The 21,129-nt window shown below is 40.1% G+C and overlaps 3 protein-coding genes across 4 annotated transcripts in view; 1 reads left to right on the forward strand and 2 right to left on the reverse strand.

The window, feature by feature from the left end:
- The window catches only part of ext2 (exostosin glycosyltransferase 2), an 18,298-nt gene extending 13,635 nt beyond the window's left edge, over positions 1–4,663 (reverse strand). The window contains exons 1-8 of the mRNA XM_010791573.1: positions 4,515–4,663; positions 3,260–3,595; positions 2,913–3,136; positions 2,506–2,595; positions 1,421–1,537; positions 983–1,178; positions 313–452; positions 131–224 (exon numbers count right to left, since the gene is read on the reverse strand). Coding sequence (XP_010789875.1) covers positions 131–224; positions 313–452; positions 983–1,178; positions 1,421–1,537; positions 2,506–2,595; positions 2,913–3,136; positions 3,260–3,574 — 1,176 coding nt within the window. The 5' untranslated portion in view covers positions 3,575–3,595; positions 4,515–4,663. The remainder of the gene's footprint in view (positions 1–130; positions 225–312; positions 453–982; positions 1,179–1,420; positions 1,538–2,505; positions 2,596–2,912; positions 3,137–3,259; positions 3,596–4,514) is intronic.
- A 666-nt stretch (positions 4,664–5,329) lies between these two features.
- Positions 5,330–13,944, reverse strand: LOC104963026 (sn1-specific diacylglycerol lipase alpha-like). 2 transcript variants are annotated; one of them, XM_010791574.1, is made up of 4 exons: positions 13,798–13,944; positions 9,563–9,726; positions 9,295–9,312; positions 5,330–8,850 (listed from the first exon to the last, which is right to left on the reverse strand). In XM_010791574.1, the coding sequence occupies exons 1-4, from the start codon at positions 13,843–13,845 to the stop codon at positions 7,764–7,766; spliced, it is 1,317 nt and encodes a 438-aa protein (XP_010789876.1). In that variant the 5' UTR covers positions 13,846–13,944; the 3' UTR covers positions 5,330–7,763. The 2 variants fall into 2 exon arrangements, with proteins under 2 accessions (XP_010789876.1, XP_010789877.1); XM_010791575.1 differs by lacking the exon at positions 9,295–9,312.
- Positions 13,945–17,647: 3,703 nt separating this feature from the next.
- On the forward strand, positions 17,648–20,464 carry LOC104963027 (uncharacterized). The gene is made up of 4 exons (XM_010791576.1): positions 17,648–17,785; positions 17,888–17,969; positions 18,061–18,142; positions 18,254–20,464. The coding sequence occupies exons 1-4, from the start codon at positions 17,659–17,661 to the stop codon at positions 18,773–18,775; spliced, it is 813 nt and encodes a 270-aa protein (XP_010789878.1). The 5' UTR covers positions 17,648–17,658; the 3' UTR covers positions 18,776–20,464.
- Positions 20,465–21,129: the final 665 nt, after the last annotated feature.

Genomic DNA, 21,129 nt, shown 5'->3' on the forward strand with positions numbered 1-21,129 from the left:
GTGTGCCTTGGCAGTCTCCTGATAGCACCTCTGACTTCCACGTCAATCTGAGTTTTCAAACTAAATATAAGCCACTTTAAAATCATTTTAGCTGAGAAAGGTTTTCTTTGGAGTGCGTTATGAATTTTACCTGTCTTTGCATCTCTTCCACTTGTCTGTGAGGAATGCTCTTTAGGATGGTGTACATCTCTGATAGCTTCTCCTCTGGAATAACCACAGACGCCCTGAGGATAGACAGAATCATTTGATGGAAAATGGCAGACGGTAAAACCATTTACTTGTTTTTCAACTGTTACATCAACTTATGCTGACCTTTTCCAGTCAAGAACTTCAGAGAATGGCAGAATGTAGGAGTCAGCGAGAATGACAGGAACACAGCCAGCCTGCAACACATCACTGAGGGCAGCCTGACCCAAACGGGCCCCCCGCAAAACCACACAGAATGAGGACTCCTGTAGAGACACATTGGGAACTGTTAATGGGACACGTTGAATTGCACAAAAAGGACAAAATCAAATCAAACCCTACAGAATAATTTCACCTCTAGATCATTCTTCTCAATTCAAACAACATTTAGGAACTTTAACTGCATTTTGAACACAGTTACCTTGTTCCAGTTTTAGTTCCTAGAGGTTAACTCCCCAAAAGGTTCCTGTTACCAAGGGAAGTGTGTATTTAAGGTTACATGAATTAGCAGGCTCCAGGAACTGCTGCACTTATTGTTGCTGAGTGGTAAAACACAAGCCGCTCAAACATCTATTCAACATCCATTTAGCCTTTCACTATCACTTGGTGGTGGTGGTATTAATATTAGTTATTGGGATGGGTATTTCTTTTAAAGAAAATAAATGTTTAAAAAAATCATGCCGCCAACTCCGCTTGTATTGGTGTTGTTCTTTGGGAAAGTATTGCATTTAACAAAAGGTGGTCTTAAAACTACATCTTCAATATAACAAATTGTATTCAATGCAGTGCCCCCTACCTGAAGGATCTGTGGGTAGTCGTACACCTGCCCCTTGTAACATCGTTTTCGTGCAGAGGCGGCCCCCTGGGAGAGGTTGCTACACTTGTCCAGGAGGAGAAGTGCTTCTCCATTTTCTTCCTTCAAGCGCTCTAGTTCAGCGCGGTACTCTCGGTGGATGGCGGTTTGAGGGGAGAGAATAAAGTAGCGCCGTGGCCTGGGAGAATGGAGACAGGAGATATAAAGAGGCAAATGGTTATAATATTCTATACCGTTGACTATATATTACTTCTCAATCAAGCCTAGACTAATGAGTGTTGCTAAACCACAATTACTTTAATATACTCCCTTGGAGCCCTTTCCGTATAGAAGATGTTGAAGGATAAGGTATTTGAGGTGACACTAATCTGGTCATGATGTGCTACTCAAACAAGACAATGAGAGGTAATGTGTGCTCACCCTGGCTGTCTCTCAGGCAGCTCAACATCTGCGGAGAGGGGGCTGTAAACGGGGATGCTGACATCATAACCTTGTCTGTAGGTCCATGTAGAGAAACCTCCTCCAGCCAGCAGCGCTCTGAAACAAAAGAATGCTTCAACACTCATGTTTCAACAGGTACAGTTACCAACTCAAAAACACAAACTCCTTAATTTGCTTCCTTTTAGAATTGTTGCTATCACCAATGCAGATATAAGATATAAAGTGATATCAAACAAGGCTCTGTGCCCTGGTTAATAGATCCCATGTAGTCCACTAGGTGATGAAAAGTATTTTGGAGTCTGTTCTTTTCTCACGCAAGGTGAATATAAAGTGGAAACACACCGTCAGTCACACACACCTGGTTCTAATGAGGCACCATGCCAAATGGACTCCAGTTGGAAAGCCCAGGAAATTCCTTACAGCTAAAAAGGTAGTGTTCATTGTCTCAAGGCTGCATGTTCATAAACCCATCCTCAACCATCACTCTGGACTGTCTATTGGACATCTTGAGAAACCAAGGCTCTTCGCTGGTAAATACAACCAGATTTTAAACGTCTCCTCAAGGCCTCTTAAATATATCCTACCTCCAACTTAATGGTATAATCTCCTTCTTCTTTATGAAATCATCATTCAGTGTGATTGACTGCTGTTGCAATAGTAAATGCTACCTTTAATATTAATCCATTTTAGAAGAAACATTGATTTAATACAACAGAATATACACAAACAAGATATTATTTATCTACAAATATTTACCTTTTTTTTTTGTATCTACAAGTGGTACGTTTCTGATCTTAAAAGCATGAATCTTGAAAGCATTCTATCCTCCTCCTTGGTGTTGTAAAAACAATGCATTATATTTGAATTTTAAGCTTTTTTCATGTCTGAATTGACTGTGATGGTATATCAGCTGATGACACTTGTTTAGCTACAATGAATGCACCAAGCCTATCCTTTGATGGAAGAGTATTGTTTTCTACATATTTCCATTCATTTCACTTAATATCATAATGAAGATATTATTTAATATTAAGATTGTGTCTCAGATGTATAGTAGTGGGTACCTGTCTCTGGGCACATCCAAGGCAGTATTGTAGTCTGGAGGGCCCCCGGGTAACATGTTGAAAAGTAGGTGATTCATCCCTTTGTCCCATCTACAAAAATACAATAATACACAAGATTAGTGTTGGATTGATACATTAATTAACATCATATTTGATTTTTAAAAAGGTTTCGTATTGGCAGTGGTTTCAGATAATCAAAGTTTTAAACAGTTATATAATTGTGACATTTTTAAATTGTAAGAGATTACTTAATACAACTGTTTGAAATGTTCTGGGGAAGAATTATTAAAGGTTTGCAAGAAAACAAAAAAGTTGATAAATATAATTCGGCTTTTGTGACATTTCAGCTTTAAAACCCATGACAAGAACACAGATATAGGACGATGAAGTTATTTTCAAACATTTACCTGGGTAGCATTGCCAGAGCCTGGGCAGTCTCTCTTATACGCAGAGAGTTCTGGTTCAGCACATCAACAGATGGGATGAAAAGACAAGCCCTGGTGACGTCGTCAGTGTAAAAGTCACTGTCTGAGATGGCACTGAGCAGGTCATTGTATTCTCGAGACAGTCCATTGCTGCTGATGGGAACCCCCAATTCATCTACAAACTTCTGCAGAGGGTAGATGTACACCTACAAAAGCAGCCATTTAAACAATGAGTTATAACCTTAACACGGAGCAATGCAAAATATTGAAACGATACACCTATTTTGTCTGAGCTCAGTAATTTAAGGGTTGTTTTGAGAGTCTTTTACCTTGATTCTGTTTTTAGGATTGTAGCCACATCTGTACACATCAAAACAGGTGTGCATGCGACAGCTGAGGTCCCCCCTCTCAGGAATGGGATTGGAGACAGGCAGGCGGATCAGAGGAGCGTCGTGGACACTGCGTTTATCCATGGTCCAGTCAGTTGCTGACTCAATGGAGTGGGGCCAGAACTGAAACATCCCGGTGGCAATGAGTCCGAGCAGCACCACAGAGAAGAGGGTGATGTAGTATATGCGGTGCTTGGTTTTCATCCGTGGGATGAGAGCAGGGCCCCGCGAGGTGTATTTCCCAGAGGCATACATGGCTGAACCTCCAACCAGCCACTGTTAAGACAAGAAATGGTAAATGACAGCTTCCGTATATACACAATGAAGAACAATCTACCCTGGTACAAAAAAAAAAAGGTTAAACAATCGAACTCAAGAGAAAGACAAACGGACGTTGTCCAAGTATTATTTAATAACACCGCATAGTTCAGGCAGACCTCTTTCATAATTTGGAGGGGGGGCTCTTTATTACATTCATATTGGGAGGAGATTGGCTACAAAGTAAGGAACGTTTTTGGAATACAAGTTGAATACTCCTTTTCACATTGGCAGAAATCCCGGACAATGTCATGACCCAGGATGCATGTCTAATAGAGAAGGATGCGTGCAATAAATCCATCCCTCGGAAGTGGCTGCAGGCAAACCGGCCTTCAAAAGGATGAATGGATCGCAATTGTTAATGAGATACACCCTTCCGAAAAAAATACTTTTACTTAAGTTTAAGATGTGATCAATAATGTACAGGAAAAATAGACTACATACTTTAACCTAAACCAAATGACTGGTAAAAACTTGCTTAAAGAATGCAGTGCATATTTAACCCGTTATTAATCACGTGAATCAGATGTTTATATGATACTTATTTCAATTACTTTGCTGTCAACGACAAGACTAGTGAATCATAGCGTATATGTGTAAAATATGTGTAAAATATAGGCAACCGCGGATGACATCAAGCCAAAATATTAACCATAACGCCGAGGAGACAAACAAATTGTTCAGTTAGCATATGGTATATGTTTAAGGAACAGCAATGTTTGAATAACTGGAAAGCTTACACGGCTAACGTAGGTTAGCAGCAAGCTAAGATAAACCAGCTGTATAAATATTTGGCTAAAATTGTCTCACTTACGTCAGCTGACATGATTCAACGTTAATAAAACGATCCGAAAAGAGTACAGTATGTTCCACTTACCGAAAAATGTAACAGAACGGGGTATGACAGGTTGGTTCTTAATTCATGGCAACGATTATAAAACAGGCTACACTAGTAAATACTGTTAGTGCTAACCTACCATAGAGCTAACGCTAGAGTAAATTGCTCAACGGTTTCCCGGAAATCTGTCTTCTTCGCTGATATGTATGTGAGTGACTCAGGAGGTAGAAACTCTGCTTCCCTCTGGTGGGGGTAGATGCACAATGATCAGCTGGACAATCTGCTTTACAATTAAACATGTTTAATCCCCCTCAACCATACAAAATACAGTTAAAATACCCAGTTTATTCTAAATTCAAAAGAATTTCTCTAGAACAGGTCTAAGGTGTGTCATTGGTGATATCAAACAGAAACCTCCAACCCACTGTCCCCAGTTCCACTGCACACGCATAATACACTGCACCTACACTCAGGCTTAGATATAGCCCAAAATAACCATTACTCAAAATCTGTACTCAGTCAGCAGTCCTAATACTGAGGACATCTTTACATCAAACAAAGGATGGGTAGGCAAGTCTAGGTATTTTCCTCCATGTATCGATTGTATTTGATATAAAACATTGTTTTAAGTCATTTTTTGCCGAAATGTGCCTTAAACAGAAACTCAACAGAACATTGATTGATTTATTTATCTATTCATATTTTCAAGTTAAACTGTATCTGGTCAATTCGTAGCAGTGATGAAAAGGAGCGGACCCAAATAACATGAGGCATCAAATTCAATGTGTTTTCTCATTTTAAATATGACAGTTATCACAATGCTGACTACATTTTATAAGTGAATACTGAAAGAGATATGACAGAACATCCTTGTTATTTTCATGGTTTGTAGTTTATTCCATTACAGGCAGGGCAGTGTGGGGGAGGGATTCAATACATTCTCATTGTGGGGCAGGAAGGAGGGGAAGCAAACCAGGTAAACATGGACAAGACATAGTTGAATTATTCTTCTTTCAATATAGACCAATTTGTAAATCTGCCAATAGTTTGAATAAATAACTTTCAGATGAACATTTCTTTCTCTACACGTCAATACTGATATCTTTTAATATACTCATTATCTCCTTATTGTTATATAGTTGTTTTCTACATGATTCTATTGGAATTCATCTTTTTTTTTAAACATCTGCATACATAATTACACATAGAACATGGTGCTGTACACATCATGGTGGAAAGTATTATAGTGCTTTCTTTCAGCAGTGTTTTAGTGTATGACAGGCTGCAAGCAAAGCTTACTGACTGTAGGAAATTGCTGGTCCAACCTTGGTAAGAGTCTACTGGGACTGGCAGAATGATGCGAGTAGTGTCAGACTGTAAACTGTCTGAAACTGTTAACTGTGGGTAATCACTGCAAATCTTAATCCAAATAGAGATTGTGCAGATCATTATGGTGACTCCAGGCGTGATGGTGTTGCTGCGGAGGTGACTGTAAGTAGGCCGTCCGCCTGCAGCGTGTATCACTACTATGAAACATTTGTAAAAAGAGAATATTGTCACGATGCCATGGCAGACTGTCAAATACTTTTCCACTCGGACAGAAAAAAAGCGATAATATATAACTCCTTACGTTTGGGGAAGTCTAAAAAGTTACCCACACTGTCCCAAAAAACTAAGATAAAAACCACTGACATCAAACCAATCTGTTGCAAGAGCAATAAGGATAATAATACCATCAAATATAGCAATAAAAGTGATAAAAACATTGACGGTAATAAATAATGCAAATTGTTAGCCACCTGTTACATCCAAAGTGATATGGAGGATCGAATGCCAAGTACAGTGTTTATCATTGGCAAACTCAATGTTGGAAGCCATTCATGTAGTCCAGCCTCAGGGGTGATGCAGATGAACCACATTAAATAAAAACACCTTGACGTCGAGGATGACAGAGCACCTTGAGAACAAGAGAGATGATATCCTGTGATTGAAAAACACAGTTTGGTCCTGTATGGTAAACCATGCCTTTCATAAGCTTTTTTTGAATGTTTGAATTGACATTTGTCTTCATTTCTGGTCATGTTTAGAGCGTATCTATCTACTGTGATTTAATGATAAGATTTGTTCTATTTCAGGCATGCTACTCTGAAGTGCATAAAGCATGCAGACCCTGACCTGGGCACTTTGCTAAGAGCTCTGCAAAGAGTAAGGTACATAAGACGACTAACTGTATAAGTTCATTATTGTTTCAAACCCAGGTTCACAGGCTATGTTTTCCAAATGAAAGCCACGGCAGTGTTAAGGTCAGGATGGCATCTTTTCTGTGGTGTTGCTTTGTAACAGTCTACATGGGAACCAACAGAATGGGAAGGAGATAATTAATTACTCTTCAGTTTCAATAAAGCAATATCCATATACATATACAAAACTACATCTCATAAATACATTTGGCAATATAATGTATTAACTTTTTGGCAAAGGGGGGTACAATTGAGCTGTTTGAAGTGTGCAAGAGTATCCAAATGTCAATCTAAGTGGCTTATTGACAATTTCTCTTTAAAAATAAATAAATTTAAAAAAACTTCATGCACAATAAAAATAACCAAATGACTCAAAAACATCCATAAGCGTCTGTAATAACTTTGTCACAATCACTACATTTCTTAAGACACATGAATTCTCACCAATGTAACACACTTACTCTCTTTCTCAAAGTCAATGCTTTAAAAGACCTGAGGAACATTTTATAATGTCTTCTCACTTCTATTGATTTACGAATATGTCCATCTTCACATTCCTGATATGAAAAAAATAAAATGAAATAAAAGCTGATAAAGTTTCCGGAGCGGCTGAGGGTGCAGAAGGTTGCACAGTACATCAACCCAGGTGATGTGCCTATGCTAACCTCTTCTACAGTGTTAGTTTTTGAATCCCTGCTCAGTTAAGTATTCTCCCTTTGATTTTGTTATTTCGGGGAATGATGTAATGCTGACGCGTCCCTATGTTTTGGAATGGCATTGTGAAGCTACAGTTATTTATATTCACCCAATAGCAGTACAGCCCCCTGGCATACAGAGAGGTATCTTTTTTTCTTAGTCATTGCAATTGTGAGAAAATGCTATAAACACCTGAAAAATGGGAATAGTCTCTCAATTGTTTGAATTGGTCAGTCAAGTTCTGTCATAGGATCTCTAATGAGTGACTGCATTCCATCGCATGCTTGTACTGTGATATGTTTTACATTTTGGATGACTGCACCTCTCCATTTAGAGCAAAGGACAGAGCACACTACACCATGGATGCGAGTGTGTTCTCTTCAGGGAGGTGGCAAGGGCTAGATGTTCGTAGGGAGTGCATGGCTGGCAGGACGCCCTCGCCTGGGGAAAGGTCGTTGAGCTCCTCAGACGACGAAAGAGGGAAGGAAGGGGACAGAGAGATGCCTGAGGAGGGGTCAGCAGATCCAGCAAAAGTGCGTGGAGGCTTGGGGACTAAGTTAGGCTCCATTGTTGCTCTGGCAAGAAGTTGTTTGTCATCCAACAGCTGTCCATCTACGAGACACTCCCCGTGCCCAAAGGAGCCCCGGCCAGACTCTGACTCCCCATCTGATAGCTCCAGAGGCGGGGAGCAGCTGCCGTCCAGTCTGAAAAGAGAGTCTAAGTACTGGGCGAACTCCAGCACCGCCTGGCTGGGGTTTCCATTGGACAGTTGGGGGGGAGGACTAGAAGCTGCCGGTCTGGATCCCGCACTAAACTGTTTATCTGCCGTCTCCCAATCTTCATTTTCTCTAGAGTCAATGTTTGGGCTGAGGGGAGCGTTAGGAGTGCTCCCTGGATCGTAGACACCAGGCATCTGTTGGTGGTCCCCATCAGGAAGCATTTTTCGGCTGGTGTTAGGCTCCGTCTGAAAAGGCTGAGCCGCGTCGCTCTGGTTTAGCAGAGCTGGGGAATCATGTCCACTGCTGCGGGGGGTAGCGGGGGACAGACGCATGGGGTACTCTGGGGTGGATCTGGAGTCCAATGGGGTAAAGAAAGGCCCGACCTGGCCCATGTGCTCTGGTGTGTCCGGACAGAGGCAGTCGGCAGCCAGGAGTTCAGTGCGGGAGCTGAGAGACGGGTTCTCCTCGGGGATCGGGGCATCCAAAGAGAACGGGAGGCCACACAGCATCGGTGAACCCCTAAGTGCAGCAGAGGAGCGTCGGGAATCCAGACTGTAGAGGGATTCGGCGTCTGAGAGACTCTCCATGAGAGCCAAAGGTGCTTTGCGGTCCCTCAGCTCCACTGTCAGGCGCTCCCGTGCTCCACGCAGCACTACAGGAACTGGGGGAGGAGGGCACTCAGCGAAACCATCCAGCGATATTTCAGACTGGGCACACGAACTAGAGGAGAGGAGAAAAGGGGTTGCAGAGTAGTGACAGGAGAGGAGGGGAGAGGGGATCCAAAACACAAGACAGACATGGAAAAAGGGTCAAGACAACTTAAAGGCGGGAAAAACGGGAAGTGTTAGTAACCACACGTATCTAGATTCTACAGATTAGGTGAACACTACCAAAACACTACATAAATGAAAGGAAGAACAGACAAAGGAGAGACTGGGAGTGTATTCTAGTCCTCTCATATTAGCATCTAATACAGAGTAGGTGCAATCATATTCAACCATCACAACCAGGAGTTAACAGTGACGTTGGACAGGGGTTATAGCAGAGGGCGAGGTGGGAACTGAATACTACCATAAGTTGCAACTGCTCTGTGGTCAGACAGCGTGCATGCGTGCATGAGAGAAGGGAGCACATTATGCAAAATTAATAGCATGCTTGGCTTACCGTAGCAATGTTTTTTGTCTGTTTTTTTTTTAACCAAACAAAACAGACAGAAGCGATGATTTTGAGAAAACAATAAAGTAGCAGTTAGTAGCAGTAGTAGTGTAAAGTATTGCCTAGAAAGTTAAAATAAAATTAGACATGTCCCCATGATTATTCCTGCAGTTTAATAAGAGTTTTTCTCCAGTATTTCTTAACTTAAGAGGGGAAAATTATTATACAGAGGATAGAAGAAAAAAAGTACACCCACAGTGGTGCCTGCTGTACTAACCGAACACTGCTGTTCCTGCGGTGGTGGGTTGTAGGTGTCGGCTGCTGAGTTTTTGATGTATCCACGAACATGCTCTCTGGGTTCAAGTCCACTTCTGTGGGGCTCACCATGATCTTTGCTGCTGAGAGCAAAGCTGTTTTCCCTTTGTTGTAGTTCTCCAGAACCTGTCACAAGAACAAAGGGTACACAGATACGTGACTTGAGAGATAAAGGTACGATGAGAGCAAGAGAGCAGGGAAGATACGCACTGATAATCCACATGAACAGAACAAAAATTGCTTACGAAAGGCCCAGTTCTAACTGAAAAGAACATATCCCCTCCCTAATGTATGTTTCAATTATATAATTCCGCTATACTCAACTTATACAAATCCGAAATTTCTACGCTGTTCAAAAAATAATGGATCCAGAGGAATCCGTTGAACTGACACCCGATAGAATAAATAAGTTACATTTTTATTTCTACTATATTTAAAAATATATACATATTATCCACGGACCATTAACACTTTTGGTATCATCAACACACTCCCAAATGCTGGTTGCAAAGTTAGTTATTCGGACCACACTCTGTAAGCTTATCATGGTTTTCTATTGTCACAAGAAACACCTTTATTTATATTTAACTGCTGATATGATTCCATCTATTATTATGGTGTTAAAAAAGAAAAGTGTGGTTCTGATAAATGTGCAATCTAATGGTGAACACCCACAATGGAGTCATAATGCCCGAGCAAAAACTACACAAGACTTTGTAACGATAAGGCGTAGTAAACCATAAGAGAAAAGTATAGGCAACTTCAAAACATACTAAATAATATTTTCCACAAAATCTGACTCCGGTGTGTTAATTGTTAAAGTGTGAGGAAAACAAACACACAACGGCAAATCACATCAACACACAATTGCATGTATTTGGTTAACTTTAATGAGTTAAAACACTTGGCGTAAAAACATTAAAAACATGTGGAACACATGAGAACACAAAAGCATACAAGTGATGGAACAATGGAACATAAAATGGCAAAACAAACTGAAAATGGATGTAAACAAAGACAACAAATCACAGGGAAGCATGCTCGTTAAGTTAAAAATGGCAACATAACTATGTTTGGGTTGTGTAGATGGTTATGGACCACAAATGAAAACATGACGATGTTACATGAGTGAGTGTGAGCAATGACACATGAGAACAACATTGCTGTAAGTGATCAACTACAGCAAATATTTGGCACGCACACATTCAAACACTTCACCTGCACTATAGGCACTATGACAACAAAAACTAAAAGAAATCAAAGCATGAGACTGCAGAGCAGGAGAGAAGTTTATACTCTGAGTTTTAAATTATGTAATGTACTGCAACCCCTTCAGCCATATATTCACATCACATATATCATTTATAAAAGCACATGTATGCATAGTAATATGAAATGGATGGTTGAGAATACGATTCCAGTTGCCATTTTTTTATGTAAGGCCCCAAATTGTTCCACACACACACACACACACACACACACACACACACACACACACACACACACACACACACACACACACACACACACACACACACACACACACACACACACACCCTGTTACTCCAGCGGCTGCTGATTGACAGTTCCTTGAAGGGATTATGATTGAGGAAAGGCTGAATATGTGCTTTCAAAAGGCAAAAAGAGAAGTGAGAAGAAGAGCTGCAGCCCCTGAAAAACCCAGCCAATAAGGAAGAAAGAGCAGTTAATGTGGAAGAAATTAGGTTACCATAGAAACTTTGTGAATACAAAGGAAACGTGTTAACTGGAGGAAAAGGGTTGGCAAGTTCATGCACACAGCACTTGACCAAATGTACTGTAGCTGTGCAAGGAATGGAAAGAATTGAAGGGTTGATATGAGGAAACCTGGATTATGAATCTCAATAAATTGAAACATATTGCACACATAGTTGTAAAATACTAATTTTAACTCTACGTTTTTAAGGTGTTACATATTATTTTATGGTAACATACTCCTTTGACCTGTGATGTATACCAGGGACTACTTATTGACAATATCACCCCAGCAACTTGCTGTTGTGAACGCACATTTCTGGTTCCAACTTGCTTTGTCAGTTGTTAACATTCTTTGAGGTTCTTCTCCACATTTCTACTTTCCTGGAACACCCTTTAACACAATACAGGGAACTTGCCTGGACTTGCAGCACCCAGGAACCAGTTGTTATATTGCGGAAAGAGCAAAAGGAAGTCTATGTAGCAAGAGGAAACATGTTGCCAACTTTCCATCTTTTCTCAACTGTTAAAGCAGTTGAGCTGCTTTGCATCTGAGACTTTATTGCCTTCTCTTAGTGGAATAACTGGCAGGCTCTATACACCTCTTCTATGGTCACTTTTAAATGTAAGAGCCAGTCTTACAAGAAGGCTTTTCACCAAGGACTGTCACATGAGCTTTAACATCAGGCACACTCTTTCTCTTAAACCTCAAGAACACATTTAGTCTGGCCATTTAGTCACAGTATTAATAGCAAGACTGGCAGTTTCTAAGTCTTTTACGATGAATAATTCCTTAAACAGAAACAACTACCGGTACTTTGATAAATGTGTTGTGCATAGCGGCTAATGGAGGCCACGACTAATACTGAGTGTCTATACAACAGTATCAGAGGGAGTGTTTGGCAAGTGTAAACTGCGGACTTCTGGTTTCTGCGAAGAGCCATGTGATATAACCATTTTAAGAGGAGGATCTTCTATCTGAGAACTGTTTGTCTCATGAGATGGCATTTTAGAAACGGGAGCAGCAATCATATCTGCATAAGGGTTAAAGTCGGATGGGATCGATTGGGTTTGAGGATGAATGCTGGAATGATCTTCTATAGAGAGTGCTTCTGAGTGAGCGTTGGAGGGACTGTTAGAGATTCGGGGGACAGACACCGAAACAGGCTCTGAGGCAGAAGTACAGTCTGATAGAGAAAGAGGAGGAGGAGGAGGAGGAAAAGACTCAGCATCGACAGTCACAGGGACAGCTTCAGTTTCTTTGAGGGACTCAGCGCAAGACGGGTCTTTGTGGGTAGGAGAGGACGAATTAGAGGGAACAGGACTCAAGTTTAGCGAGGTTTGCGAGGTTTGGAACGCAGTGGAAATGCAGCTGGGTTGATGCACTTCAGGCTCCTTTGGTTCACAGTTTTCCTGCTCAGACTGAGCACAAAATGGTTCCAGTACCTGCAGAAACACCAGAGGTATCATACTACAGACTACGCACGGCAGCAGACACAATATCATCCATTTAGAGATATACTGACAAAAGCCTGAGCCACAAAGTCCAATGAAAATCCAAGTAAGAAGAGAATCAGAAAGGAACAGACGTACAACTTCAGCAACAATAATAACATTGAGACAGTCACATGCAAACATACACATTGATACCCTGTAATCAAAGCAGATGTTCACCATAGAGAACACCTTAACACCAGGAGGGAGAAGTTCCCATGCTTTGAAACTAGAAGAAAACAAATGGTGCGGTAAGCTAATGAAGGGCCACATGCACACATTTGACCATAGAGTCGGGTTCAATCTTCCAAAACCCTGATGAAGATTTGTATTCTGTCTTTGCAAAAGTGTGCTTTTTGAGTGAAAAGAATCACTACAACGTATTCAACAATTGTTTTTTTGATTGCAGAAATGTTCAATCATGAGATGGGTTGGTTTAAAGGCCAGGAAGGGATAACTGTATGTCCAAGCTTTCTGAAAGCATTCTAATGAAGGTTTTACCAAACCTACAAAAAGGATCTATGTTGCAATTCTAAAATCAAAGTTCACTTTGGACTACCTACTCAATGAATCCAAATACTTGATTGTTAAATGTCTGTTTCTCACACTGCTCTAGTCAAACTACAGCTTCAGGATGCACTTATCTTTGCTGTTGGTACACTGTAAAGTGAACCCCATCAGCAAATATAATTTTACAATTTGTTTAAAAATAAATATATATATGGGATTTAAGAAAGAAGTTATATTTATGTTGCATGCCTGTAGTTTAACGGAGAAAATGTAATTTTTAAAAAGGCGTATCCCCTTACCCCCTTAACATATGTTAGCATACACATAATTACATTTTTCACATTTATTTATCATCCAGCAACCCAGTGTGGAAAATCAGAACCAACATTATTTGTGTTAGTACACCACAATTTCAACCCCCCTGCCGAATCCATCTGTATGCACCCAGATAAAACAAACCTTGTTGAGCCCCTCCATCACCATGTGCGGCATGTGCTCATTGAGCATGGCGGGTGATATGATGACCTCATCGAAGGCCTTGTTGTCTCCCCACAGAGCTGAGTAAGTTGGCTCCTCCTGGCCACAGCTAAAGAGCAGAAAGAGAGAGTCTGTCAATCATGATGAAGTGAACACGCATGTAGATTTTGCAACAGTCTGCCTCAGTAACCATATGGGAGAAGCATAATCGAGGCTATGACAACAGTGAGTAGAACATTATGTGACAGACTTAAGAAAGTGAGCTCATCTTAGAAACAAGAACAGACTCCAAAGATCGGGCTAAAAGCTCACTTGCTGCATATGGCCAACTAATAATTATTTCCAAAAACAGTAAAAAGGGGACAAATAATTGTTCAGTATCTTCATTGCAGTGCTCTTTTAAAAACCATCAGACATAAAAAAAAAAGGACACGGGGCGGCATCTCGCTGGCATTGTGAGATTAACCTGATCAGACCAATTCTGCCTCGTGGTTTTGCGTCATCTTGTAAAAGATGGTTAAAGATTTGAAGGCTATTTGCTTTTGTGTCTTCGTCAGATACATACAGCATAACTGCATTAGCAGGAAACTACTACAGGCCAGAGATCAGATTGTGGCATCTCGATGGACTCTATTTGAGGTAATTGGCTTTCAGTGTTGGTCAGCAATGCAACCATAAGTTACCTTTGATTGTGTTATAGTAGCCACCACCACTGAGTGTTATCAAACATGACAACTGAAATGATCTCTTTGAAAAAGTTATTACCATCCCTTACACTTTTTAAGATGGAGAATCCATCTGTTAATATCCATCAGCTCATAAGATCCCTCTAAAGTATTCTGGCCCTAGATAAGAGACCGGCTGATGCAGCATGTTTGATACCTGTGTCTTACAGAATCAACATCAAAATGTCTTCATCTAAAGAGTTATGTTTCCCACATAGTACAGAACTAATAACACCACGTACAAATAAAAAATGTAGTGATAGGAAGATTAAATAAAAACATCACAGCCCAGCAGAGAGAGCAGATAGAAAGCCAGGGGAGTGCTGCGTGACACACTCTAAGCCCACACTGTCCCCAGTATGCAATGTACACCTTTTCCCACTGAGCTGCTGGCTCTTTTATTTCACAGGTCTGAAAAATATATTTAATTTGCTTTAAGGAAAGTGTGTCCACACCTCAGATATAAAACCATTTGTGTGGTGTGGCTAACACATTACATTTTGGACAAAGACAATTTAAATGTCAATACCGCGCAACTGAATCTCATACAGGTAAAAACAGTAGCAATATTTGTATGTACATATAATTAGTAGGGTTGGGTATCGTTTGAATTTCCACGATTCTGATTCCGATTCTACTTTTCGATTCCGGTTCTTAACGGTTCTCAATTCCGATTCTTTGAGGGGCAGGGTAAAAAAATGATACATGCTTCTTCTACCAAAAAAAATACATTTATTCGAGAAACTTTTACACAGGTTAGGTTACAGTAATATTCACATTAATCAGTCTGTTTATATTCACTGCTATGTAACTGTAACATGAGAACCACCGAAGCTACAACAGTGCAACTTTTAAAGGAACCCCCCCATTTAAAAACAGTTCTTGTTGAGAAAAACAAACATATCTGCCTTCTCAGGCATACCGGGAAGAAATGTTTGAACATTTTAAAGTAAAATGCTTCAATCTGGTGCACTTTAAGCAGAATTACTAGAGACTAGATCTAGGGGGTACAACTCTAAACACCCATATCAAAAAGATCGGTTTACATTTTAATAATTAAATAAGTATGTGAACATAACCAATAACCTACCATAGCCAATAACAAATACATGTTACGTATTTTATTTTTGTTGTTCATTCATATCTTATTTTACTATTTTATTTATGCATATTTTGTTTATCTCTCCAGTTTAAAACGATATGTCTGGTTTACTGTCCTATACATTGGAATGATTTCAAACCTGTTTTATCCCAATATTAATAAAGGAGTGCCTTGGAAATATGTGTTTACATAAATTGTGATCAAAACGTTTGAGACCCACTGAGATAACTTAGACTAAAGTGAACTATCTAAACACTCAGAGACCTTTACCTCACTGAGCTGTAGTTATCAGCCTCTCAGTCTCTCAGTCTGACTGGAGAGTACTCTCCCTCCACATCATTGTAGAAACATCTTCTTCTTCCGTTAGAGCAGCTAGCACCAGATGCTAATAACAACAGCGCTGGTACCGGTACACCCTCCCTTTCTCCCTCGCTCGCTCCCACGCTCACTCGCACTTTGGCTGTGAGCTGGGGTGCCAGATAAGCCAACATCTCCCACTTTCATCACTTACAGCGCCCATTGTACAGGGCAAATGAAAAGAGTAACCGGGATGAAAAGGGTGTTAAAATTACTTAATTATGAATGTTGTTACATCAAGGCCGAAAATTAGGATGAGCACCAACGGTCCAAACTTTTTTTTTTATCCCAGAGCTGTCAGCGCAGCGCCTCCACGGATCTGGCGCTCTAGGCGAACTTCTATAACGCCAGTGCGACGGGCCGGCCCTGGGGCCTCATTGATAACGTCGTGCGTAGGATTCACGTGGGAAGGTTGCTTACGTAGTAGAAATCCCAAAAATAGATACAGAAATTTTCCGACATTTTCCGATTCACCAAACATTGCGTACTGGTGAGGAAAGTGCGTACAGCACTTCCTACGCCGGTTTCCCTTTATAAATCACAATGGACTCGAAATGTGGTGCAGCTTTTGCGGGCTTCACGTAACGCCCATATTTGCCTATAAATAGTCAAAGAAACGCCCATTCATTCATTCATTTTGACTGACTTTATGAAGAAGATTGCAGGAAATGACGACAGAACATCTAAAAAAGACATCTCACACCGTGTCAGATTTTGGTTATTTTGGGGAGGTCGAGATAAATCATATTGTTTGGTGGATGCAGTTTGAACCAGAGTAGCAGCATGAAGGTCTGATCGTCACCAAAATAAATAAATAAGTGGTCCGAAAAAGGTTAATGACAAAAAAAATACACATAGCCTTCCTCAGGCAGTGTGTTTGTACCGGGAACAGGAGACCCACCCTTGATTAGAAACTGTAATAAATGATCGGGGAATCCCTCCGGAGTGGAGTCATGACGACTGGATCTGAATTATGTTTTTGCATTTTTTTGGGCAAAAATGAATTCTTCATATATGATAAATGAGAGGTAACATTTTATTTATGGTATTATTTCCACATATTTCTCTCCATTCTTCCTTCTGCCAACGGTGTCGCAGTTTCTCGTCTCTCCCGTTGTTGTGCTTAGTGCGTAGTATGGGTTAGAGTTTGCGTGGAGGACCGCACGTTTTCCCGTCAAGTTAGTATTTTATAAATCGCAAACATTGCGTAGAAACTGCCGTGCGCCATTTTTTTGAGCGTATATCCCTTTATAAATGAGGCCCCAGGTGAGGATGACAGGAAGGTCCTTAGTTGCACATTTTCACCAAAAACCAGGAATCACCACATGAGTTTAGCTCATTAAATCCAGTTGTTAATAACTACATAAAGACTAATTTAACCAGCTAATGGCACAACTAAGAAAGTCAGAAGTCGAACAAAAACATGGGGCTCTACGGGGACAATGATTATTTGTACAAATTCACCTAAAGGTTGTTTAGAGATTTCAGTCTGGATAAAAGTTGTTGACCAACCGACTGATTTATGTCACCATCATCTGTTTTGCCAAAAGTAAATGATGGTTTAGTATTTGGAAATCCAGCCTAACTTGAAGGCAGATGTGTCCAAATCCCACGCTCAAAACCTGTCTCTCTTTCATTGCAGATATTACAGTGGATCCAATGTCAAACAGCTATGAATTGGGGGATCTCAAAGATGGCACATCATATGGAGTCCAGATATCAGGTTTCACTGAGGCGGGAGTTGGAGTACGAAGCACACCAATCTTCTTTACAACAAAATATCAAGGTTCAATTAATCAAAAATCTTTTCATCACTAAACATTTATACAATGTAATTTGTTACACTGCCTCACTAAATGTGTTTTTCCTGCTGTCTTTCTTTCCGTAGAACTTTCTAAACTCATTGGTGTCATCACAATCTTTGCAGTTATAGGCATTGTGCTTATATTTGGATCTCCGGTAATAAAAAGGTACAGTCACTTTCTTTCATGTATGCTGAACAAGCTGTCCCTACATGCTTGTATTGGTAAATACTTACTGTACACTACCTACTTTAACTAGAGCAAAAGTCATTCTGTGGCCGAGCATACCTAACCCTGGAAAAAGCAACGCAATGCGGAAAATAGAAGAGCCCTGTGAACTGGTGAGTGTCTGTTTTTGCAGTTTTAACATTATGAAGCAAAAATATAACATCCAGCCAGTCTGAGACAAAGTACAACTTAAGTTAATGAGGAGCTGTTTTTACTTCACTCAGGAACTACTAGGATCCATAAACCACCTGGAGGTGGAAGAATGGGATACAAACAGCCTGAAGATAGTAGAAAAACAAGAAGTGATCCCTGCTAGCCCGTTGCCATCAATGTTGCCGCTCCTCCACGCCTCAGATGATGAGGAAGACTCAACAGAAATGACTTGTAACTGGATCCAGGGAGACACAGGAGACTCAACTGATGAAATCCCATCTGACATTACTGGAAAAATCATCCCAGACATCAACAGGATAGACCCCCAGAGCTCTCCTTTCACATTTCCATGTGACTATACGACAATAGAAATGTTTCAGCAGGGGATTACTCAGAGCATGCCAGCAAGGACATCCTTTTCTCAAGACACAGAAAGCGACCCAGAGGACACAGAGTGGACTGCGATGAAATCAGGATTGGACTATATGAGCCAATTTAGTACTAGTCCAATCTTGGACGGCAAGGAGATGTCCACGATTTTTTTAAAAGAGTTTGGAACAGGAACACAAGAACCATTGTCCATGAACATCTGAATCATTCCACAACATCCAGAACCTCTATACTGTATTTCTACGCTACTTGAAAATGCACATTAACATCTCTGCTCATTTCTTAAGATACATCTTTGAACATAAAGTATGCTATTTTCATCTTTACATGGATAACCTTGAAGTTTGAATAAAAAGGGCAAAAAAGACCTCATTTACATGCCCTGGCTTCATAAGCATTAGTGAAATGATTATAATCACTTTGAAATGAAGTTCAATTGAACAATCGTCTCAATGCCTTTTCTATATCTGCAACTGTGCAGAGATGCTGAGTTTAAACAGAAAAAGAAAAACATGCAGCATTTAAATATAAACTTTTTCGCTAATGATTCAAATCTTTCGGAATGGAACTATTTTACAGTAAAATCACCAGATTCCAAGAAAGCTAACGTCGAAATCAGCAATTACTTGGTGGAAGGACACAACTGAGACCAAATGACTGAATGAAAAGTGTCTTTATTGAGTGTTTTTGGAAACAGATCAGATGTTTTGTCAGTTTCAAACTGAGGATGAGCACATACATCCAGGCTCTTCAAAAACAGTGTGTTCACCAAACCTTTAGATGAAGTCCCAAACACAGATATCAAGTGCCTTATCCCCCAGAACAAACCATGAATCTTTTCTACATGTTGACAATACATGGTGGATACAAAATATGGTTTGTGTTATTGTGTCGAAAATGTTTTTTTATTTTGTATTAAACATTGTCACGACTTCACCACTACAAACTGAAGCTTTGTGTCAATGAAAAAAGCAAAGAACCTATTAGGTTTGTAAAAGCCATAAAGGTGGAATTTAAATTCCATTTCAAATTAAAGCTTTCCTAAAAGCACTGATGTTAATGCGGGGCCAGTTTGCGGAAACATCTTTGACACAATCACAATTATGCAAACTGAACAGCAAATTTAAACATGATAGAACAGATTGTGAAATAAAAGACAAATTCACTGAAGGTTCAATCTACTCTATTCATTACTAAAGACAGCTGACAATACTTAAATATAACTTCACGTATTTTACATCCTAAACCATAATTCCAAGTTGCATCTGTCAATAAGTCTCCATATTTTATTAGAATATTCTGTACAATCTTAGTCTAGGCACTTTTTGACCCTTCTGTGCGTGCAAGTAGTTATTTGACCTTTGACATATCCAGGCTCTGTTTGCGTCTCACTTTCTTTAGAGCAATATGAGCCAACACACATTTTGCACACCACCATCATCTTTTTTACAGTATAGGATTTTTTAGTATTTAAAAAACAGTAAATACCTTCTTTTTTTATCTCACAGCATTACAACAACAACAACAGGAAAAAGAAACATTGTGACAGCTATGATTTAGCAACTAACCTGAAATATATAAAAGCAAGTGAAAGTACACTCATAAAACAAAATATAAAACGATGAATTCATGGTGACCATATCAGAAATGTTTCTTTTTATAAAACACATTAGCAACATGTTGAAAGGAACAGTATAACACCATTTTGCATTCTCACATTACAACACTTCAAGTCTCAACAGCAGTTGACCGGTTCCAGGAGGCAGAGCAGGGAGAAAAAGGACATTTCACAAACCTGGTTGTCAAATCTCCCTTTAACGCCACACAAAGGGCAACTTTTCAATACACTCCTTCATGCTCTTACACCTTACAAGTTACCATTTGTTTCACTCAGTAAATAAGCCAGCAGAATACAGGAAGTTGTTGTCACAGCCACACCAAGGCCAGAGAAGCAGACTTAGAGAAAACAGTTACACCCCATGAGACCTCAGTCAGAGAGAGGGATGTTTTAGTTTTTTGGAAAAATGGCCCTATCAATGAGGGTGTTGGAGAGGAACTCCCTCCGGTGAGAACTTTCAGATTTTAGTCTTTGCTGATCCATATACAAAAAGCATAAAAGCGCCTTTTTAACAGAGCTGCACCCATTTTTTGACCAAGCATTAGGTCAGTCAGAGTTAAAGTCAGTTGTCTATGCATTGAGAAAACAGCAGCTTGCCGTTAGTGGGGATTTTAGCCTTTGCAGACCATTACTATGAATAGGGATGCCAGAAACTGACCATGATCAAATTCGAAAATCGGACAGCCCTGGCGAATATTAATCGATTATTCGATATTATATTTTTGTAGCGACACAATTTTTTTTTCATTTGCACTTGTCAGTTCGAAGTAGTTCCACGAGGAACTCTTCTTTGAACGTACCGCTTTGTTCATCTTTAGTTGTGTTGTTCTCACTGTTCTGTATGTCGCCAATAAATCAATCGCACGTGTGACGGAAAGGGGGGGGCGGGGTCGGTGTGTAGCAGCGCAGGCTGAGCAGAGTGCAGCAGTCTGCACTCTG

The sequence above is a fragment of the Notothenia coriiceps genome, unplaced genomic scaffold (genome assembly GCF_000735185.1).
Source record: "Notothenia coriiceps isolate Sejong01 unplaced genomic scaffold, NC01 NC01_scaffold00035491, whole genome shotgun sequence".
NCBI classification, from domain to species: Eukaryota; Metazoa; Chordata; class Actinopteri; order Perciformes; family Nototheniidae; genus Notothenia; species Notothenia coriiceps.

Coding starts and splice junctions, on each gene's coding strand:
- LOC104963026 (XM_010791574.1), bottom strand. CDS start 13,845: ATGCTCAATGAGCACATGCCGCACATGGTGATGGAGGGGCTCAACAAG. Junction 9,727..13,797: donor TGATGGAGGGGCTCAACAAG/GTTTGTTTTATC, acceptor TTCTTGTGACAG/GTTCTGGAGAACTACAACAA.
- LOC104963027 (XM_010791576.1), top strand. CDS start 17,659: ATGTCAAACAGCTATGAATTGGGGGATCTCAAAGATGGCACATCATAT. Junction 17,786..17,887: donor CTTTACAACAAAATATCAAG/GTTCAATTAATC, acceptor TTCTTTCCGTAG/AACTTTCTAAACTCATTGGT. Junction 17,970..18,060: donor GGATCTCCGGTAATAAAAAG/GTACAGTCACTT, acceptor TACTTTAACTAG/AGCAAAAGTCATTCTGTGGC.